This window comes from Antennarius striatus, chromosome 9 (assembly GCF_040054535.1).
Source record: "Antennarius striatus isolate MH-2024 chromosome 9, ASM4005453v1, whole genome shotgun sequence".
In the NCBI taxonomy this organism is placed as follows: Eukaryota; Metazoa; Chordata; class Actinopteri; order Lophiiformes; family Antennariidae; genus Antennarius; species Antennarius striatus.
In genome coordinates, this window is record NC_090784.1 from 20,098,987 (window position 1) to 20,120,431 (window position 21,445).

The 21,445-nt window shown below is 43.1% G+C and overlaps 1 protein-coding gene across 3 annotated transcripts in view; it reads right to left on the minus strand.

Annotated features, from left to right (window-relative positions):
- The window catches only part of LOC137601306 (mannosyl-oligosaccharide 1,2-alpha-mannosidase IC), a 134,746-nt gene that overhangs the window by 94,528 nt on the left and 18,773 nt on the right, over positions 1-21,445 (minus strand). Inside the window, exon 1 of one of the 3 annotated variants that reach the window (XM_068323451.1) lies at positions 6,596-6,938. The exons of the other annotated variants lie outside the window; for them this stretch is intronic. Coding sequence (XP_068179552.1) covers positions 6,596-6,610 — 15 coding nt within the window. The 5' untranslated portion in view covers positions 6,611-6,938. Of the gene's footprint in view, positions 1-6,595; positions 6,939-21,445 lie in introns of those variants that run through there. 3 annotated transcript variants of the gene reach the window in all.

The following is a 21,445-nucleotide window of genomic DNA, read 5'->3' on the forward strand; positions in this document are numbered from 1 at the left end:
AGTTTATCTACCGAAACAGAAAAACAAGCAATGAAAAATTGAGCTTTTTTTTTTTTTGTTCCAAACACACAGTTGAGCAATGGAAAATTTGCACAAAAAAACCCCCAAAATACCACAATACATCTATGTTAGTGTCTCTGCCTTGTAAGTGGCATCTCAAACAAAGACATTGGTTTTAACCTTTCAATAAAGGCCAGACTGCCTAATGCTCACAAAACCTCAAACAAAACACAACACCAGAAAACAAAAAGCAGAGAAAATGGAATAACGTCCTGCAAAGAAGACCCGCTGTCACCTACATCTCGTCAAAAAAAAAAAAAAAGCCTGTATATTCTTTAAACGCTAACCATTTATAGAGGGAAACGTGAACCTGATCTGCTCCGCATCACTCAGCCTGGTGAAGCCAATGGCGGGGAACATCAGAGAACATCACGCCTGTCTGAGCTAAAAGCCCACACATGCCTGCTGCCACCCAGAACTTCGATGACTGACGCAGATGATGCTTGTCAAGCATCACAATGTAGGATCAGCGACGTGCCGTACGCTCAATGATTGTCAGTGTGTGAGAGTATCTGTCAATTATTCAATCAAGGGCAAACAAATATTTTGCCGCCGCCGCCGCCGCTCGGCTTTGATCTCTCTGTCGACGCCGCAGCTTGCTACTTCCTTTTACAGGAAGTGAAAGGATCTGCAGATCCTATCGATTCGGCTCCTCCATCCATCTCTACGGCAAAACAAAAAAAACAAAAAACGCATTAGCTCCATCTATCATTCCACTCAGGCCATGTCGCGACAGAGCTCTATGAATAAATATGCAGTAATGTAATGTAAATGTAAATGCGCTCACTGCAGGTTTTAGTATCAGCCTCGCAACACAATCAGATTTACCTCTGATTATAAACGTCATCCCAACTTAATTCAATGTCAAGAGGAACAAGAGGTTTTCGCTCTCCTGACAAGGACCGGGCATCTTTTACAGAAAAAAAAAAAACGCCGCTGGTGATTGGATAGCTGCAGTTTTCACACTTGTGAAACCGTTTTAAAAAGTCTAGGAGAGGAAATATTCAATGAAAAAACATCTGAAAGCTTTTGTGGTTCAACTCCCTTCCTCTTTATTCATCAGAAAACACAGTTTTACTTCTGCTCCGGACAGGATTCGCTTCTTATTTGAGGTCGCTGAACAGCAATAAGCTGCTTTTTTGTTTCAAACCATGGAGACTGCAAACTTTATTTCGCTTGTTTCTATTATTGAATAAAGGTATCCAAGAACAATATCTAGAGAAGAGGATTCTTTTTTTTGTTTTGTTCCAACATTAAAAAAAAAAAAGACACAGCTGGTGTCTTTCAGATGTTCTTTATTCTTGAAGAAAACTCCTTCTTTATCATAAAAAGAGAAACTATGATCAAGATAAGAGCCGATACAAATGGGAAGAGAATGCCAGATAGCTAATAGAGTCAAAGAAACAAATGTTTATTAATAAATAAAGAATTAAAATGGTACGTTTTAATTATAAAAGAGAAAGAAGCAGAGCAGCAGCTGATTATTGACCGACCAACACGAGAGGAGAGGGAGGAGACGAGTGGGAAGAGACCACTGATGGAGGATACGGTATCGCTTCATCTTTGCCCCACGCTCACACCAAAGCAGCCGAGTCAGGAAACCAGAAGGAGCCTCTGATATGATTACGTTAAAGAAATACAAAAAAAAACAAAAAAAACCAAACTCCAACATGTTAAGATGGTTTACTATCAGAGGTGTCCAGTCCCAACAAGGACTAGCAGTTAGCCGCCGAGCCGTTCAATACCCCCATGACCTATATGTCAATGCAACACGCTGTTTCACGCTGCATTCAGCAGATTAAACAATTACTTCTACTTTGCTGCAGGCTTTAGTTTCATTTGCAAAAGAGCGATTTGATAACATGGAATACATCTTAATACCAGCGTTCAGGTTTCAGCCTGAATAAAAAGAATACACCTGAGGTAGGATCAGGGTGTATCGCAATTTAATTCATCTACTCCATCCAGGTCATCCAAATTAGCTTCAAGTTAATGCATCAGGAGAACAAAAAAACACTGAATAAGCACAGATCTTGGGTAATGAGGATACTATGATGCCAGAACGCAGATCCAACCAGACTGTACCAGATTCATCAACCCAACGACAGTCAAACACCCATAAACCAGACGTAGACGGAAACAGAATTAAAAGTGGTGTCTCTGACACGGCCGAGATGCTCCAGTAACCTTGGGTGCTATCACTGTCACCAGGCAGTGGGAGTGGGATTTATAACCTGTAGGAACGTCGCTGGTTCACCTCAGTAATTACAATTCAGGCGGGACAGAAGGGGATGACAGTCAGTCAGTCAGTCAATCACTGCATTGATTCCTCTACAGCGAACCCCCTCCTCCGTGCTCAACACCGCAGCCTTCCCTGTCATCGTCTTTCATCCAGACGCACGCCAAAGGTGCATCATTCTGTTTTTTCAATCACTTTGCTGGTTGTGAACCCGACAACCTCCATAAACCTCCATAAACCAAAGATGACAACCGTGTCAAACCCGACTCTCCAACTACGAAAAAGCGCCTCCCAGCATCAGTTTGTATTGTTGTGTGAGTTACAATAAGGCATGATTCCTAATCGATTATGTTCACTGATAAATTAGCTGAATAAATATGAGCTGATTTAATGTTTGATTGATTCTATAAGTCAGTTTCCAGCTTCTCAAACATTAGGATTTTGATTTCTCTCTGCAGGACGTGAATATTTTCAGCTGTGCGGCTGGCCATCGAATCAATCACGTCACTCAAAGATTGTTTCAGTAGATTTCGGGAAACTGACATTTGCCGCCGCCGTATGTGCCATTTCACAAACCATAATGGGTTTTTTTCGAGAACGGAACCGACAGAATAATCGAGGGTGAACAGAATCGGCCTGAAAATTACAGATAAACCTGGTGTCAAAGAAAACCTTTTAAAAATAGGATAACATTATAGTGCGACTTCAGCTCAGGTATGTATTTCCACAGAGGTTGGGGACTTGTTATTTCTCACCTTTGCTGAAACTGCGATGAAAACATTAGAGCCGAAATCCTAGCCACGCTCAGATAACATTTAATGTGTCTCAGTCCCCTTCTCATAATCATCCTCACACCTCCAGTTTGGAATTCACAAGACGAAAATAAGTTTTGAAGGAAAGGATCTCTGGCGAAGAGCTGATTATCGAAAGAGAAAGAGAGGAGCTGCAGAGATAAGACTTATCGAGATGACGAGGAGGATGGCGAGGCAGGGCAAAGGCGGACGGATATGATCCTATAAATACCTGCATTGTTCCTGCCAACAACACTGAGACTCAGTCGAAGAGAAAGACCCGTTGAGAGAGAGAAAGGAGTTGTACATTGAGTGGTAAAAAAAGTCAAATTATTTCATGCCGCTTTTCCCCGAATAAGGTAAAAAAAACACACACAAACAATTCTCAGTGCAAAGGAACAAGAAGGCAGAAAAAAGCAAGGCGACGCTCCTCGTCGGTCGTTCTGTTTGGAAAGAGAGACCCCTGGGAAACTCAGTCCACATCCTCTTTCCACCAGCTGTTAGGTGTCCACAGCGTTCCAGGAAAAAAAAAAAAACTGCTGAGCTCTACGACTGTGTGCCACCGTTTCTTCTCAAAGCTCTTACATCCGATGCCTGCCGGGACCACCGGATGCCGGATGAAAAGGTGCGACCCGTTGAGAGATTTTGCAGTAATTGGGTGACACAGCTGGATCGTCTCTCACCCAGAGACACCTGAGGTGGTTTGTAGCTCTACAAAGGAGGAGACACATGCCTCATTGAGTCTTAAGGGTATTGGTGGCTATCTATAGGTGGGATGGAGTCACTGTGATACATCTTGAAAAGGTGAACCTGCAAAGTCGTACACTGTGGTCCTCCCACAACGCCATAGATTGCTGTGAATCTCCAGCCCCGGGGTGCGTTTGCATGGGTCGGCCGCAGAGAGATGTGTATCACATGACACACACTTCAGTTTCACACACACACACACACACACACACACACTGCATGGACAAAAAGAAAGAAAGAAAGAAAAAAAATACACCCCCACAAACAGGCATGCACACAAACGCAGACACAAATTAAAACGCCCACCAGCATCTAAAAAAAATGCATGCAGGCATTTTAACACAAACCGCCCACCCGGTGTTGATCTTCTATGGCCAGACAAACACATGCGTGTGTGCACACACACATAAGCACACACACACACACACTAACAGCACACACACACACACACACACTAACAGCACAGCCAGCAGCACAGGGACGAAGCCATCTGAACCATCAGACAACCATTTAGGTTTACAGCTCCACGTCTGCAGAGGATGAGGTCAGCAGTCTGAGTCTGGTCATCGACAGACAGTCAAAGCACATGAATCAAAAAGCCTCTTTGTTGTGTAATCAGGCCTGAGCTCAAAGTCAGAACAAAAACACAGGACGACCTCCATCTACTCCCGATTGTTGAGTTCAGTGAAGTTTGCTTGAGAGATGACACGAGTCTGGCTTGTTTCAAATCCTCCACAAACACCATTAAGAACTCGTCTGATGTAATTGCTGTGCAGAAACACACGCTGGTGAGTTTTACCAGCTATGCTCTGGACATGATGTCCATGTTTCCATGGACACCACACCAAAACAAAACCTGACAACAACATCCTTTCTTTAATCCGCTCCAAAGCGATTGAAAAACACCATTACTGCCTTAGAAAAATCCACCCTCACCAGTAAAAGTTGAACCAAGGCGCTTGTAAATTTCACAACACCTGGACATGTGGAACACTTCTTGTTCTACTTATTCTCTAATTAAACAACGGTGGTGAAACTGGCTGCGCTGCCACCTAGTGGCCCGGAATCAAAGGGGAAACTGCATCGACGCAGGGTTCCCCTAAGACGACATCACACGTCAATGTGATGGAAATCTGCACCGATGGAAAGCGGATTGCCACCCATAGGCTGCTTTATTCCCACCATTAAGTCTGGATAATCCCAGATGCTTAGCTCGTTGCCACCGCCTCCCCTTTGGCCCGCGAAATCTTCCCTTGCAAATTAATCGGTTCGTAATCTCCACCTTCCATCTAAACGCCCCATCAGTAGGATGGGTCCCCGCTTTCCAGATGACGTTTGTGGGTTTATGCAATGCAGTCACACACATCAACAAGAACGCATCATCCCAAAGCAGATATATATTTTATATAACGCGTTAAAGGGCTGGCACTAGATCATCAATTTGGTTAACGGGGGTCTGCCACCAAAAAAGACATTTGGGGAGCATTAAAAGTCTCCTGAGGGGATCCCATGATGCAACAGAGACAAAAACACGAGCAAAAGACATAAAAGGGGCACGAACAGACTCTGGGGGGGGGGGGTAATTGAGATATAGTGCGTGCATGGAGGAATAAAAAATAATAAAACTACAAAATGTGCTGCATCTGAATAACCGGTAAACTATGAGTATGGTGAGGGAGTCACCGCCAGTCACCGAACAGCTGATAAAGGATGAGAAAAACATCAACACACACACACACACACACACACACACACACACCAAATGGAAAGGCAGCCTTACAGGCAGCTGCTCGGTGGCGGGGGTATCATCTGCCACTAGCCTTGATGTTCATACGCCATCATGTCACGCCTTTAACTTGCAACCAGAGCCCACATCCCTCCAACGCCACACGACCGACAGCGAAAAAAACCTCCCCGCTCTGTTTTCACTCATTATCTTTAATGATTTAATCATTCGGTTCCAGCTGAAACCAGTCGCTGAATCAGTCGCCATCGTGCTGCAAGGAGGGCTGATGTGAGCGGGACAGGTGGGGGTAGGGGTGGGGGGGGGCAACAGAGGGTGACACGAAAGTGAAAAGAGGATGAGGCGACGGAGGCAAAGAGGGAAACGGGGTCGAGGAGAGGAACAGCAGGAGGAGGGTTGACAGCGGCGCCGGCTTAAAACAATGAAATGGGTGGATTATAAAATGTCAGAGGATGGGGAGGAGGAGAGAGAGGGAGGGGGAATTAAACGACGACGAGCGGAGAGGACGGACGTGAATGAGGCCAGCGCGGCGTTGACGTCGGCGTACACACACACACGTGTGTAGATACAGGCGACAGATGGACCTATGAGGATTAACGTGGGGTTATTGGTCCTCGCTGAGCCACACGGGGATCCAACCAGAGAGCTCTCCAAGCAACCGCTGGATTCTTCTGGGGAGGGGGGGGGGGACTAGGCCATTTATTTTCATTCAGAGAGACAAAAACCATTCCAGTAGTAAACGCTTGAGTTCCACACAACCACACCCTACCCGGATAAAAAAACAGCCAGAAAGGAAACGTGCATTTTATCCACATTTACTTTCTCTGCTCGCAGCTCGAGGTAAATTTTCATGCAACTCCGCAGCAGGAATCTAAGCAAAACCAACCCAGTGATGTCGTATCTATTAAATGGGATGATTGTTGTTTCTTTGATGTTATGCAATATGGTTCAGAAAACTCCAAAATAAATTGATAAGGCTAGTAGAAGAGCAAGAAAAAAAAAAAATTACATTACCTGTTGAAGAGGCATCACAAGGGCAGCAATCACCGCAGCAGCAGCAGCAAATAAGAGAAAAACAGATTAAAAAAAAAAAGCACAGGTTACTTAAAAGTAAGTGGTACTTGAATTTAAAGTTGCATATTTCCTTTTTTCTGCAGAGATGCATTGTTGTGCAGGTAAACAGCTCTGAGGTCTTTTTCTTTAGTAACTGTGCTGATATATCATTTAATTATACAGCGGTATGCATTTTAAGCTTCGCCAGGCACAGTTGATTTGTTGATATAACATTAATTAGCATATCATTGATTTTTCACTTGAAGATTTTCTTTCATCGGCTGAGACATATGACAGTGTGAAATCATATTGACGCGGATTATTATGGAAGCACTATCTTTATTAAGCTAGTCAGTGTGACGTAAAAAAAACCCACAAAAAAACCCCAATGCTACCTTCTTTTTTTTTTTTTTTCCTGCCCCGCGCTCATTTTTATTCCTTTCAGGGACTTTTATCTGCAAATTCAGACTTTATGAATTTAAAAAGATCCACGTCAAGGTTAATTTAGCACACGCTTGATTATATGCATCTTTCTCCGCTATGAAGGGGCTGCTAACACAATTAAGAAACATTTCTCTGACAATGATTTATTGCATTTTCCTGTATTTTAAATCCTCTTTTCACCCTCCCTCTTCTTCTCTATCAAAAGAGCCAGAGACACACACGCTTCTTTGATTTCTGTGTGTTTTTTCATGGAATATAGAATCCAGCAGGGCATCAAGTAAATACAGGGTCCGGGCTGTTTGTAAAGTTAATACGAGCTCACATCACGAGTAAATAAATAACCAGAGAACTGAGGCAGAACGTGTTTCAACGCATTTGTCAGTTTCCCCCGGTGCCATGAAAGCCTCCAGTGATCTGCAGACAATCCATTAATGTTGCTGCTTACTTAAAGAAAGGCCAGTGGGTGTGGATGGATATTAGCAGAACATTAAAAGATGTGTGGAAGCCAGATGATTGTACGACCCCAGACAAAAATATACACATCATGCATGTGTATGTGTGTATAAATGAACCGCTGAAATGCTGGATGTTCGTTTGTGCAGGATTCCAGGATGCCCGATGAAGGCATGAGCACGCATGAACGCCCTCATCCCTTCTTCTCCAACGCACACCCTCGTTAGCCCAAATGCCAGCGCCGGTGCCTCTGCAGAGGGTTTGGACTGACCTCTGCATCATAAAGCCTTTACCGCCTGAGCCACCCAGAGCCCCCCCACCCCCACTCCCACTCGAACAAACAAACTTTACATGGCCCGAAACTGTTTGTCCTTCTCAGACTGTTTTATTCTCTTTCTGTGTGATTTGGAGTGGATTCGGCTGAAGGTAAACACAGTGGGGGGTACCAGCTTTCTGAATCAGAAGCAGACGAGGCAAAGAGCAAATAAACGCGGAGGCATTGGGAATAAATGTGATTGCTACAGATTAACGCTCTGACGTCACCGGATAATCTCATGCGACTATTTACTTTTGATCATTTCTTGTAACAAAAAGAGGAAAGGATAATATCAATCTAAAAAAAAAACAAAGAACAGTTGAGTTCCTGACTCCTGTGTGAAGTCCACAGTAAAAAATTTCAAAAAACCGCTTTGAAAGAAATTGAAAAGATCTGAATCAATATGTACTTAATGCAATAAATCAAAAATGGTTGTTATTTCCCTCAAAATGGATATGAGCATACGTTGCCATGGGGTACGGGGGTGGCGGTGGGAGTTGATAAACAGGCTCTTTTTAAATTGGCCTAATCTCATTTGGCCCACTAATGCGCAGCGGAGCACCAGCAAACCAGCTTTTTAAAAAACACACAAACACAAAGCGTCGCCGTGTCGACACAACAATGGTTGATTTGCTTGATTCAAATAAAATCTGCATGTTTTCGCGTCTTGCTGATGCCTCTGCCCTCTGGCCTCAGTTTTCTTTGAGTGAAACACACTATATGACACAGAGACACACACACACACACAAGATGGGTTCAATGGGTTCTATGTTCATGTAAAAGTCAAGAATGTCTCCCTTGGCCCAATCTTAATTTCACAGCTTTTAATAGGATGTCAGCAAGACAGTGCACAAAGTTCTTGTAAATGTTTTGATTCGGGATTCTCTTTTGTGTGTTTTATTAATTCACAACACAACTACGAACCTGTAAAATCTCATAAAAATATCCACAAAAAAAAAGACCCCAGAAGTCATAAAATATATAAACCACAGCCATGACAGCGCCATCTGTGGGTTAAACAATAGAAATGCCTCATAACTAACGCTTGACAAATTTTTATTTCAAAAGATTTATTGACGCACAAAGTTATACTGCCGGCAATAAACAAGTAACAACTGGTGAAATGTGTGTTTCTGAAAAAGGAAAATATTCACGATGATGGACATATGCTTGGGTCCTCTGTATAAAATGTGACACCATTTATAATTCATAAAAATCCAAGATCATCCCCCGTCTTATGGGCTGAAGCGCCCCGGTGGTGAATCTTTCATGTCCGGCTCAACCATTAAATATTCAGCCGGTCAGGAAGCGCGGCTGTGATTGACGCGAGGGGCCGGGGCGGCTCGTGTGGTTCCTACGGATGGATCAACCACCCAGGAAAGCTATCCCAATACATCAGTTACATCATCATGGTTTCTTCTTCGTTGCTAAGGCTGATAATAGGCCTGTTATTGAATATCTGGCCAATTCCAGCTGATACTTTTAGAAATGATGAGATAAACACTTCTTTGAGATGTGATGGTTACCGCGACCAAGTACTTTACTTCTGAAGCTAAAGCTAAAGGGAATCCTTATCCAGCCCTCTGAGCTGGCTGATGTCTTTCATTAGGCGACGCTTTTCCACAACGGCACTGAAACGCCCGTTTCAATTTTCGCTATTTTATGTAAAAGGAAAAGGAGAGAACGTTACTTTATTTCTTACTCTGCGCCGACATCAAGTGATTCAGAAGTGACAAAAGGCAGCCAGAGTCCATTTGTTCTCAGGCGGAGGGAATCCATTGCAGGTGAGCCTGATGGGTTGAGGAGGAAATTCAAATTTTTCTCTTTTAGTCTGTGCTTATAGAAAATTGATGTTCCAATTTAGCTATTTGCTAAATCCGTCCTTGTTTTGTGTCGAATGTTCCTACAATTTTTCCCGACATTTCAGTCAAGATAGTCCCATTTATATTTACCCACATTTATTTCCCATGTTCATCTAATCCATTTACTGGTTCAACCAAATGACAAAATGTAAAAAGATTTGCATCACTCAATCAACAACTACCGCTCCTCCATACAGAAACGTTTCTTTGTCGGTGCCTCGTGACTTTCACAGAAACCAAATCAAACTCATAGAAAGGAGCTGAGCGTCACGTGGACCAATTGTCCAAACCGTAAACCGTTCTGCATGTGATGCACAGAGGAGATTGCTTCATGCTCTGTTTCTTTTCCAAGCTTGTGGACTCAAGCGGTGTTGCGTTGTGCTGTATGTGTGTTCCAGGCTACTTCACGTCTGTTTGTAGTTACATCTGTGGGGTGTACATCTGAGCCCTGAAGAGCTGCAGGCATGAGTCCTCTAACAGTAGGAGGGTGACGCAAGACAAACTACAGCCGCATTCACAAAAGATGCATTCATAACGCCGCCTTCTGTTGCTGAACACATGCAATGCGCCAACATCTGCTTGATTTCATTTACTTCTGTTTCCAGAAACAATGAAGGAGATATGAAATGAATAGATTTCTGTTGTTCCATCGCAGTGCTTTCGGGTAAGTATGTCCTTCATGTTCCAACTTTGTTTGCAAGTTTCATTTCATGAAGCCAAAATGCCAATAAGATAATAAACAGAAGAGATAAGAAATGTCACATTTAATCCCACCACACACCCTAAGACTAAGCCTATTAACAACCCCAATGAGCTAATGAAGGCTGGCTAAATCATCATTTAGTGAGCACCTCTATAGAAAGAGTGCTAACTGAACCCATAAGACCATTGAGAGACTAAAAGAAACCAGGAAAACAAAACCTAATGCCATTTAGGACTGCAGCTACCTACCCTGCCTCCATCAATAACCTGCACAAAAGGAGACACAATGGAATTCAGACGAATACATAGTTTGCACCTATATTGGAACAGAGGCCTCAGGAGGCACTAATGAAGAAAATTCTATGCAAATCCAGGGCAAAAACAAAAACAGAGGCAAATATTCGAGCCAAATATTGCTCAACTTCCATCCTGGAGTCCAAAATGTACAAAAGTGGCTCATTTTCAAGTTACAAACACAACTTTTCTTTTGCAAGACCACCTGACGCTCCCCAGACCCAGTCTTCTTGACATTGTCTACCATTTCATCTTTTTAAGCCTATTGCGTTTCAGAAAAGACAGCGGGGTGTGGCGGCTGGGAAACTTGCAAAGCCCGAAACAAGCAGATACTCAGCCATTAAAGTTTTAAATTGTTAACCATAAAAGCACCATTTTAAATTGATGACAGAAAAAAAACACAAGGCGCTGGCTGAAAGTCTACAGACCAGCATGCATAAATTAGTATTACTCAGCACCCGGGGGGACCATTAAAGTTTCATCTTGTCTTCTTTCATCTCCATGTGACTTCAGAGATTTTCCTTCTTTTTTAATTCAGAGATGTAAAAAGAAGAAGCCAACAGGACGTGTGATTTGTTTCCGGTTTCGTGTCCAACTAAGCCAGACATTCTTTATTTTATTTTTATTTTTTTGCACCAGGTTCTCTCGTCTCTACGCTTCGAAAGTTATAAACCATTCTCTCGCAGACAGAAGGGGAGAGTTATAGATACAAGAGTTAATCCATCCTCTTCAGCTAACTCCCTCCAAATGCAGGAAATCAACCATGTCAGGCCCTTCCAGATGGAGAAACTGCCCATAAAGTCAATACCATATCCATCAGCTAAATAGACTGCCAGAGCCGTGGTTGTTTATGGCGTAGGGTCCCCGCCCACCGCCATAAACAATCATGACAACGTGAATGCGTGTGCATTTAGTCTGTACATCCATCTGCACGAGACTGAAGGTATGTAAAGGTCCTTCCACCGTCCCAGAGAGAAGCTTCGGATCGGTGCTGCTTCACGGTTCATCACTTGGGTTTAGGTAGATTTCCGTTGCACGAAGTTAGCCCTCTGTCCTCCTCCATCACCCACTAGAATCCGACATACCCAACCCTCTACGTCGTCCTCTGCTGACAGGCCAGCTCTCAAGAGAGGAGACCCCGAGGAAGAAAATGGCAGCCATGTGACAGTCAGAGTGGCAGAGTCGAAAACTATATCTATCCTCTGCCAGGAGGGTGCTTTAAAAGCAGAAACACTTGCCACAGTTGGAAAAGCATGTGACAGCGTTTCCACTCAGATCGACGGAGAGGAATAGATTGAAACGAGACGTCTGGATATTTTCATACGCTTTAGTTTCATGTCTTTGAGCCATGCACTGACAGAGCATTACACATGCAGATTTCTGAGCTGAAAGTTTCCGACAGCGAGGAATCCTCGGAGCGTCGACGTCTCACTCAAGGAAAGTCGAGTCAGAATTGTGAGCGCCGCAGATGAATTAACAGTGAGAGTATCCGAGGCCTTCCTCCAGATATCATCCTGAGTCTTTATCTCTTGGGGATGGTGCTGGTGGGATACACCAGGGCTGACACAACGGCTGTCCTCAGCATTCTCATGAAGATTCCCCCTCCTTTATCTGGATCCACTCCTAAATTTTCTTCAGGACAATGCACTGTTGAACCCATTTTCTCTGTAATTTGTCAAATAAATTAAGTCCAATCAAGAAAAACAGACCAAAAGACTTGTCACACAGAGCTACTGGAAAAGATTCCTGAAACCTCTCCTCTTTTTCCACATTCAAGTATAATCTATTTCTGCTTCTCATCCAACTCTTCAAATTCATCAAATTCTCTGAGGGAGTTTAATGAAATGAAAACAGTGGGGGGAAAAAAAGAAAATTCCTGGATGGACTCTTTTAACCAGATCCAGATTAATGAGTTTTTCCCAGTCACATGATCTCCCAATGAGCTCCATAAAAAAATACCAAATGGTTTTTCTGTAATGGACCTAATGAACAGAACAAACTGATCACCTTCTTGGTATATTGATAGATCTATTTTGTCTTGTAAAAAACTTGTTTTTTAACTGTTTTGAAAAACACTGAGATCTAATTTCACAGCTCTGTGTGAAAACCCAACACTTAGGAGAGGGTGGAAATCTGCAAATACCTTCTGCTCACATGTACAGACTAGCGCTAGTAGTGTTAGGATCAATCAAGGATGAATTGTTGAAATTAAAAAAACGCTTCTGAATCACACATTTTGAAAGTTATATATTCCAAAACATATGTGTACAAGATGTTCCCAGTCTGGGAAAGATGTAATCTTCTTACAGAATCACTAGACCACCATGTACACAAATTTACCCCCAGCCATGACCTCCATTATGGTATCAGTGTTGCTGGATGACTGGCTCACTGGGGCTAATGCTGGGAGGGCAACGTAGAGCGGCAGAGCGGCACTCCGGGGTCAAAAGAGGCCGGCTACACCCAGCAGAACTTCCACTCATCTCTGACTCATCGCCGGGGATCATATGACCAGCCTCGGCATGCTGGTCTCAGATACCACAGCAAAGAGATGACACACACACACACACTTACACCACCTCAGGGTAAGAGAGGAGAGGGAGGGGATGAAAGGCGGAACGGATTCACAGGAAGCGAACGGGAGTTCCAGAAACAAAGTCGGACGGAGGCAGGAAACGATTCAAATCTAAACAAATCTGTATTAAAATCACAAAGCCCAACAGGTCCGACCAAAACACAAACAGCCCTCCATGCTGACGATGACATGATGTGTGGCTGCTGAGGTCAAAGGATGGGGTCAGAGGTTGACCTTCTGTCCTTTGAGTGAAGGTACGACCCATTTGTTTGCTAAACTCCTTGAGCATTTACACAACACTCTTCCTTTCGAACTCCTCTTGCACTCAGCCTGTGCAGAAAATTTAAATTTTGAATGTTAACCCCCCCGGCTACAAAAGCCCCTGATTTAGAAGAGGCCTTGATATGAGGTATTTACTGCTAGACTGTTGTACTGGACTGAATAATGTATCATACACATGCTTCTGTTATTCTGTCTTTAAGCAGTGCCTTCCAGCTAAAAAAGCCCTCGATGCACCCATCAAATTTCATAAGGAATGAGACCACTTTTTTTTTTGTTTTTTTTTGAAGATGGTAGAGATGGTTTTGTTTGTTTAGAAGTGTGTGCAAGTTTTTAAGATTTCTCTGCTGATGTAATCTTTGCACTGGTATATCTGATCCAGACAACATCCCAGTCGAAACAAGGTCCTGGCAGGCAGCAGCCAGGGAATAAAGTCGACTTCTTGGCTCTACGTTTGGTGGTAGCTTTGAGAGCTTTTGTTTGCAAAGCTCAGAAAAGAGCATGTTAAGGCAAAATTTAAGGCCTAGCTTAAGTCATGTTTCCGTAACAGCGTTTCCCATCTAGTGCCCGGACAGACTCTCTGAATGATGTGGTTAGTGAAGCTGCAACCATCTACTAAATACTTTGCCTCCCATGTTGAATGATTTAACTCCAAAGGATGACAGGCAGCTCATTGGTTGCCTCAAGGACACAAACAGTTCATACCATAAGGTCAACCTAACAACCGCCTGACAGACATGATAACGATTAACTCAGGAGAGGTCGCCCTGTGCGGCCTTAAATGTTTGCAAGGGAAGTGAATTTGCAGCAATGTAGACATAATTTGAACCTCAGTGGGGGACACAGCCCATTTCCCCCAACAACAAACTTGCAAACGAGAGTTAGAATTTGTTTATCTTTGCCTCACGGAGGCTTGAGTCTTCAGCGAAGTGCAAACATAAGTCAAAGTAAGTGTTTTCCAGCCTCCCATGCAAATCGGGCGTTCGTCAGTCCATCCAGGTTTGTGACAGCAAGTTGTAAGACAAGTTCAGGAGTGACTAATGCCTGTCAGTTGTGTCCACTGGTAATTAATGGGTGAGGAAAGACATACGGCTGATATAAAGAGATAATGGAAGTAGTCCAGCCGTGGGCGCTGGACTGTGGCTTCATTTTAGCATTGTTTACAGAGCAGTCGGCGGGTGCTTCATCTTCTCGGCTGGCCTTTATCTTCCAGCATGTTGTTTGCTCTTTTGTCCTTCCCTGCTCTATGACTACCTCCATCCATTTCTCACAATATCTTATTCCGCATCAATCTCTCAGATCACAGCCTCTGCCACCGACCGCCCTAAGATAATGACGATTGAGCAAGGCGCAATTCTGGTTACGGTGAAAGCGGCCATCACTTTTTCTGTGACAGATTTAAAGTCCTCCTCCTTCAAGTCGTGTAGGACGCATACAGAGCGATTTACAATAAGTCTTTATCAAAGAGAGCAGACAGTGGCGGATACCTTGGATATAAAACACAACTAGGTCAAATGAATGGCAAAAGTTTCAAGGGAATTGCACATCAGTGCAAATATGCAAATCTACACCCTTTCTAAGCATTTCTATATGAAATATTCACAAAGGGAAGAGATACATCCTAAGAGAAACCAGTCGAGGGTCTTGTTCAATTATACAGAGCGAAGGCAAATGCTACAAGGTTAAGGTTGATAAATACGAACAGTGACCGAAATCAGCTTAACTTCTCAACTCCTTCATCAGATAATGGCATAAATTAGTTGAAGTAGGTAATGTGCAATTAAAATTGATTATGCCTCATTTCAGTGAGCGGTACAACATGAACTGACAGAATAAATGAATAGAATGATTCAGTCTCTGTGACCTGACTGCATTAAATCAGTTGTTGACATTCATGCTCTCCTGCTTTTTGTTCATGTCATACATGTTTAGCCTCACAAAAGGGGACCAAGTAAAAGCTGCCTTTATAGCATTGAAAGGGGACAAAACTAGAGTCGGAAGATAACTACAATGTCAAAATCTGACGCTGTCCTACCTCAGCTGAAAGATTAAAAAAACTTGGAGTCACAGTTTGAACTCTTGGTCATCTATTTCCAACTCTGGGTTGTTTCTGACAAGCAACATGCATCATCACTAGAAAAAAAAAAAAAGGCAGTGGAGAAAGAAATAATGGAAAGTAAGAAGACCGGGCGTGCCCGAGAGTACGGTATGCAGTCTGGTGCAATCGCCTCTCCAGAAAAAACTATAAGGCTTAGGCAGATTCTTCTCCAACAACCCAGCTCGCTGAGCATGACATGCATTTTCATGAGACGCACATACGGAGAAAGGAGCAGTGAGGATCAGAGGAGAAACGGCTTCAAGCTGGCCGCTTGGCTTCAACATCCCCGGCTACATCTGGGCCAAATTATGCAACGCGGCCTGCAGACCACATCTGTCTGTCTGACTAATCACTGTAACAGGAAGAGCCTCAAACCACCAGCTCAGTTCCTATGCTTGTGAGCAAACAGAAAACTGTGTTCTAACACAAGAAGGTGAAGCAGTACACTTCATTTTATGCTGTGTGTTGTTTTGCAATGTTGCTGACAAAGCCTCTCAGTGAAAGAGCATCAAAAGGGCACATCATCACTCCACTAATTAGAGCATTTACTTCAACAAATACAGTCAGATTATAGCTCTCTTTTTAATTATAACCACGGAAAGTTCAGTCATGACTGCTCCATTCAGACTCCATCCAGTCAGCTGTTCCTCACTGAGGTTCTCCTTCTGCCAAATCCTGCTCCTCATTGTTCAAGCGACTGAGGCTGCTCAAACAGGCCTACGGGGGGGGGGGGGGGGGCGCAGGGGACAACATAAGTGAGCCAAGCCCACAACAGCTTTCTCTGCGGGGGCTCTTATCTCGCTCATGCCTGAAGCTCCTCTTGGGATCTGGGCTGGAAGAAGGGGGAGGGAAGACCCCTCACTATGAATTGGCACCATTGACACAAAAGTCACTTTCACTATGCTAGCAAAGCAGCTACTGCCAAATACTGAGGCAAACTTGACGGATGAGTGCAGAATGACAGCATAGATGCATGTGAGAACATGTCTATTGATTTGCATCAATAGGAAAATGAAGTTGGGCTGGTATTTTTCAGTATCTTGTAGGCCGGCCAATGGCGTTAGATATATAATATAATATATCTACAGATCAACAAAGAGCAGTGATCATTTGATCTTATTCCTTTTCACCACACATGTACAGATATCACGGGTTATCGATCTGGACGGCCAAAGCCGTCAATAACCGAACATGCATTGTGACAGTTATCTTATCAGCCGACATAGTGATTACAGCTCAGGTAATGAGGGGCAGGTCTCGCTCGTTTGTCTTGCTTTGTGCAGGGAGCTCAGGCCAAGCAAGACTGATAGAGCCGTCTCTACCACTGGAGCTGCAGGACGAGGCTGATTGGTGTAATAGATGATAAAGAATAGCCATAAGGTCTGGGAGGAGTTTGGGCAGGTGGAGTTTACCAAACACACGGTTACACAGAGATAGTCAACAATAGCTTAAAGGAATACCAGGGAATTTTGCCTTTCAGGAAAATAAACACTGCAACCTGAATATACCTGTAAATATTGACCCTGTAACCGAAGCAGCCTAGTCTTGAACCAAACTCAATCAAATTAGAATCAGAAAACATCATTCATCGTAGCTTCACATTTCTATAGTGAATAATTATCTCAGCACCAAAACTGACAAGTCACTACTCACAACAATAAGCACAAAGGTTGAAGCATGAAAAAACACAATTCTGTTTAACAGGAACAGCTGAATAGAATTTCCAAATGATCAGGGAGAAATTCCTCGGAAACACTTGACAGTGACGGCTGAGAGCCAAACACCTCAGCGGGGGAAGGAGGTAGGATTGCAGTAACTTTCATTTAACTGTTTTTTTGACATATATTTCTCATGAAACAAACAAAAGGAAAACACCGATGACTGGAGATGACGTGGCGAGTCCTATTTCCAACTGGGCGGGTTCTATATCTGGTTCAGTAGCACAGAGAAGCCGGGCTGACATCCTCTCCTACTGCTTCCTCAGTAATATTACCGCGTGCATTCACGCGCACTGTAACACACCCACTTGTACAGGCAAACATACACTTTCATGCCCTGAAGGAAAACATCCACTTTTTAATTAGGGGGGCCTCGAGTTGGGGTGTAGGAGATATGCCAGCATAGTAAAAAGAGGCTGAATTACACAGCTGTAAGAGCGGGAGCTGAGGGAGAGCAGCTAAACCAGGAAACACATCCGTTATCACACACACTGCAGAATAAGCCCTGTGACCATGGAGAACCACCAATGGATTAACAACGATGGGAGTACCCATTCTCCTCAAAGAGAGAGTTTTAGCTTAGCAGACTGGCAAAGTGAAAAAATCTTTCAGTGCTATACACATGTCTGAATAAAGGGGAAACTCCACTTATTTTACACAAGGCTGTTACAGGTCTTAAGGGTTACGACTGTTTATAAACATATATGACACACATGGACATTTGTGGTTCCACGGGAAGTGTCAGCATTATCTGCAAACATCTGAGGTTAAAAAGACTTGGTCTGACCAGACTTATCATTTATTTGCCTTACTCTCATGTTTTTATGTATTTATGCATTAGCCTATGATAAGATTTCTGCTGATAACATCTCCAACAACTATAAACAGCTGATAACATAGGCACTTCATGTACAGTATATGCGTATGCATTTATTCATTTATGACAAGAAGCCTTGTTATGTAGCTATACGACATTGTCCAATCGTCTATGTCACTCCTTGCTACTTTGAATTAGATGCTAAACTGCATTTCGATGTTGAGTGCTTGCACTGGGCAATGACAATGGATCTTAATCTAATCTAATCCGATCCAGATTTCTGGATCTTCCTCCTTGTCTCTGGGTGACGGTAAAGGAAGCTAAAGGAAGGAAGCAGCTAAAGGAAGTATCATCCATGACTAAATTAACACTAATCTAAGATGAGGTTGCTGGCAGAAATGTAGGCATCAGGTATTGACGAGGACATGAATTAATCTCTATCAATCAGTTAGCATCCTTTAAATGTGGAGGTACATTCTGAAGACATCCCCTTAACCTTGGCCCCAGCTCGCCGAGCACCTTGTCTCCGACTCGCTCTGCCTCTTTAGCACATTGGCAAAGGATGTCAAAAACGATGCTCATGCTCAACATACAAAGGCAGCGCAAGGACTTACGACATGTAATGACTTTCCCAATCGCCCAATAGGGCCATGAACATGAAGACCCTATAATAAGATGTCAATCAGCAGTCCACTGTTTGCCAGGGAACATGCAGCCACCCCACCCTGGAGACCCTCTTCGACAAGACCCTACAGGGTGTAATGCTGTGGTACTTGGTGTGTGTGTGTGTGTTCATGAGCTAAGTGCTACTGCTGAAAATGTGGCATGAAGTGAAGAACAAAGTGAAATTTAAGAGTTCAAGTATAGGGAGAGTGCAGACCGGAGGTGTCACTGCATAACAAATCAAACTGCAACAATCATCAAGTATAAAAAGGGTATGGGAATCTGTCACAGTGACATTTATGCAGATACATATCACTGATGTTGAATAAGTGCCACGTTAAAGGTAGATTTTTCTCAGCCATAAAGGAAAGGCTTCTCTCTGTTAGCGCGATTATTCAAAAACATTTTTATGGACTTTGATCAAGATGGGTTTTTTTGGAGAGGTAGGATACGGCCCAGTGAATAACCCATTAGATTTGGTGGTGAACCGGATCATCCGGATTACAAGTCCACGATGCACAATTGACGACTCCTTGCCTGCTCAAGATGTTGATCAGGAGGATGAGTGAAGAAGAGCTGCACCTGCAAGTCTCCTACCAGGAGGGGGCACTGCACTATTGTGAAGGTAGGCTCCATTACAGACATGTTTAGAAGAGGAAGGTGTGCCACAGGGAGATGCTCGCAATGTGATCTGATTTAGTATAAGCTTTAATTTGTACTTATATGCGAAATTGACATGAACAAGACTCATTTAAGGTGGCCGTTATTTTTGTCTAGTAACATTTTGTTCTCATTGTAGACATTGGATAGATGGTTTGTTCCTCCATTCTTGTCAAATGTAGTCCACCGGTACTTTAGAGGAAGATTCCATGCAGTGACTTTTTGTGATGCCTGTTTTGCTAACTGGTATTTTAAAGGCCATTCAGAGTGCTTTACAAAAGACAGAGGCTTTAAGAAAAAAAGATACAGTATAAGGCAAACACAAAGAAACACAAAAACGGCAAATAAATAGGATTTTAGGATTAATTTACAGAGTAAAGATCGAAGATAAAAGTAGTTGATACAGACTGAGAAAAATAAGGAGATTATAAACACCACGGTTACAGTGCATCTCAAACTATGAATAAATTGTTTCTTTTAATAAATAAAGTTGGAAACAGAAAATGTTTATGCTCTGAAATGAGAAACAGATCTTAAGTGTTGGAAGTGCACAAAACTGAATACTGTTTTTATTTATGTTGAGTTTAGATGGAGGACGGAAAGCAGATGTTTCCAAAACCGACTAAGGTATTTGATACGGGTGTATCTAGCAGTAAATATAGTAGTAGAGCAATCCACTCTCTAGAGGATTAGATTAGATTAGATTAGATTAGATTGTCCTCCTCATGATGAATTTGTCTGAGATAACACAGCAGACTAAGCACACGTTAGTTATGCAGCGTCACACACAGATCAATAAGCATCAGACATGAACTAACAACATGACATGATTCATTACAACACACCAAAGTGTTGCACAGATGCCCCACAGAAACACACCACAGACCAGAATACTGCACACATGCCCTCCATCATGAATCCTGCATACACGCCCTACATTAGAAGATTCCACAGATGCTACCGGTTCAAATCTCTCCCTGTTGATTGAAACTGGGTTGTGATCACTGAGACCTGGGATCAAGCTAAGCGACCCAAAGCATCTTTGTCGGCATTTGATTATTACACAAGCACATTTGAGTCTGTTCAGAATGGCCGCTTGTTGGTGCAGCATGGAGGGGAGGGGGGGTAAGGTTAGTGTTAGGACTCTTAACTTTATACACATGTGCTAAATTTATACTTCCAGATGATATATGTGACTGGAGAGCAATAAACCTGCTTTTAAATCCGTTCCAAGACGTAATTAATGACCCCAGACAAACGCTAACTTATCACAGAAATAGATTTTGATAAATATCGATAAAAATCTGAGTAGAGAGGGTCCTTGTTATGGTGTTAATGTGTGATCTCTTTAAAAAAATGGGTAGGGATTCATTCTTGCCAAGGGTCAGAGGGCCACGAGGCAATAAACCTGAATTAGAGTGGTTACTAAGGGCAACATGGAGGGAGGGGCTCAGCTGAACGGTCTCCTCTTTGACCACTGGAGGAGGCACATTCTAGGGTCATGAACGACGCTGAAAAGAGATAAAGAAGCAAAATGTGATGATGTCCTTGAGCCTGTCTGACAACACGTGTCAGGGTGCACGAGCTGCAGAGATGGGGGGGGGGGTATCATAAATTTTGTACAGCCTTCATAATTTCACCAAGAGCGACCTTTTGTAACCGTGGTTCGAATGAGTCACCGTCAATCCCCGGATTAGACAAAGTCAGATATGACTAGGAGGTGCAATAGGCGATAAGAGCCCTTACCTGTGTTAACACATGCAGCACCTGCATTACGCGGCCACTACAGACAGAATACTAACCAATACATTTATGCGTTTCAAATCATTTGGTTTGTGTTGCAAGATTTTCTCACATTTAATTTAATTTTTACAGATTCACACGTTGCATTTCGACACAGTGCGAAGCAAACACATTCAGGAATTTTAAC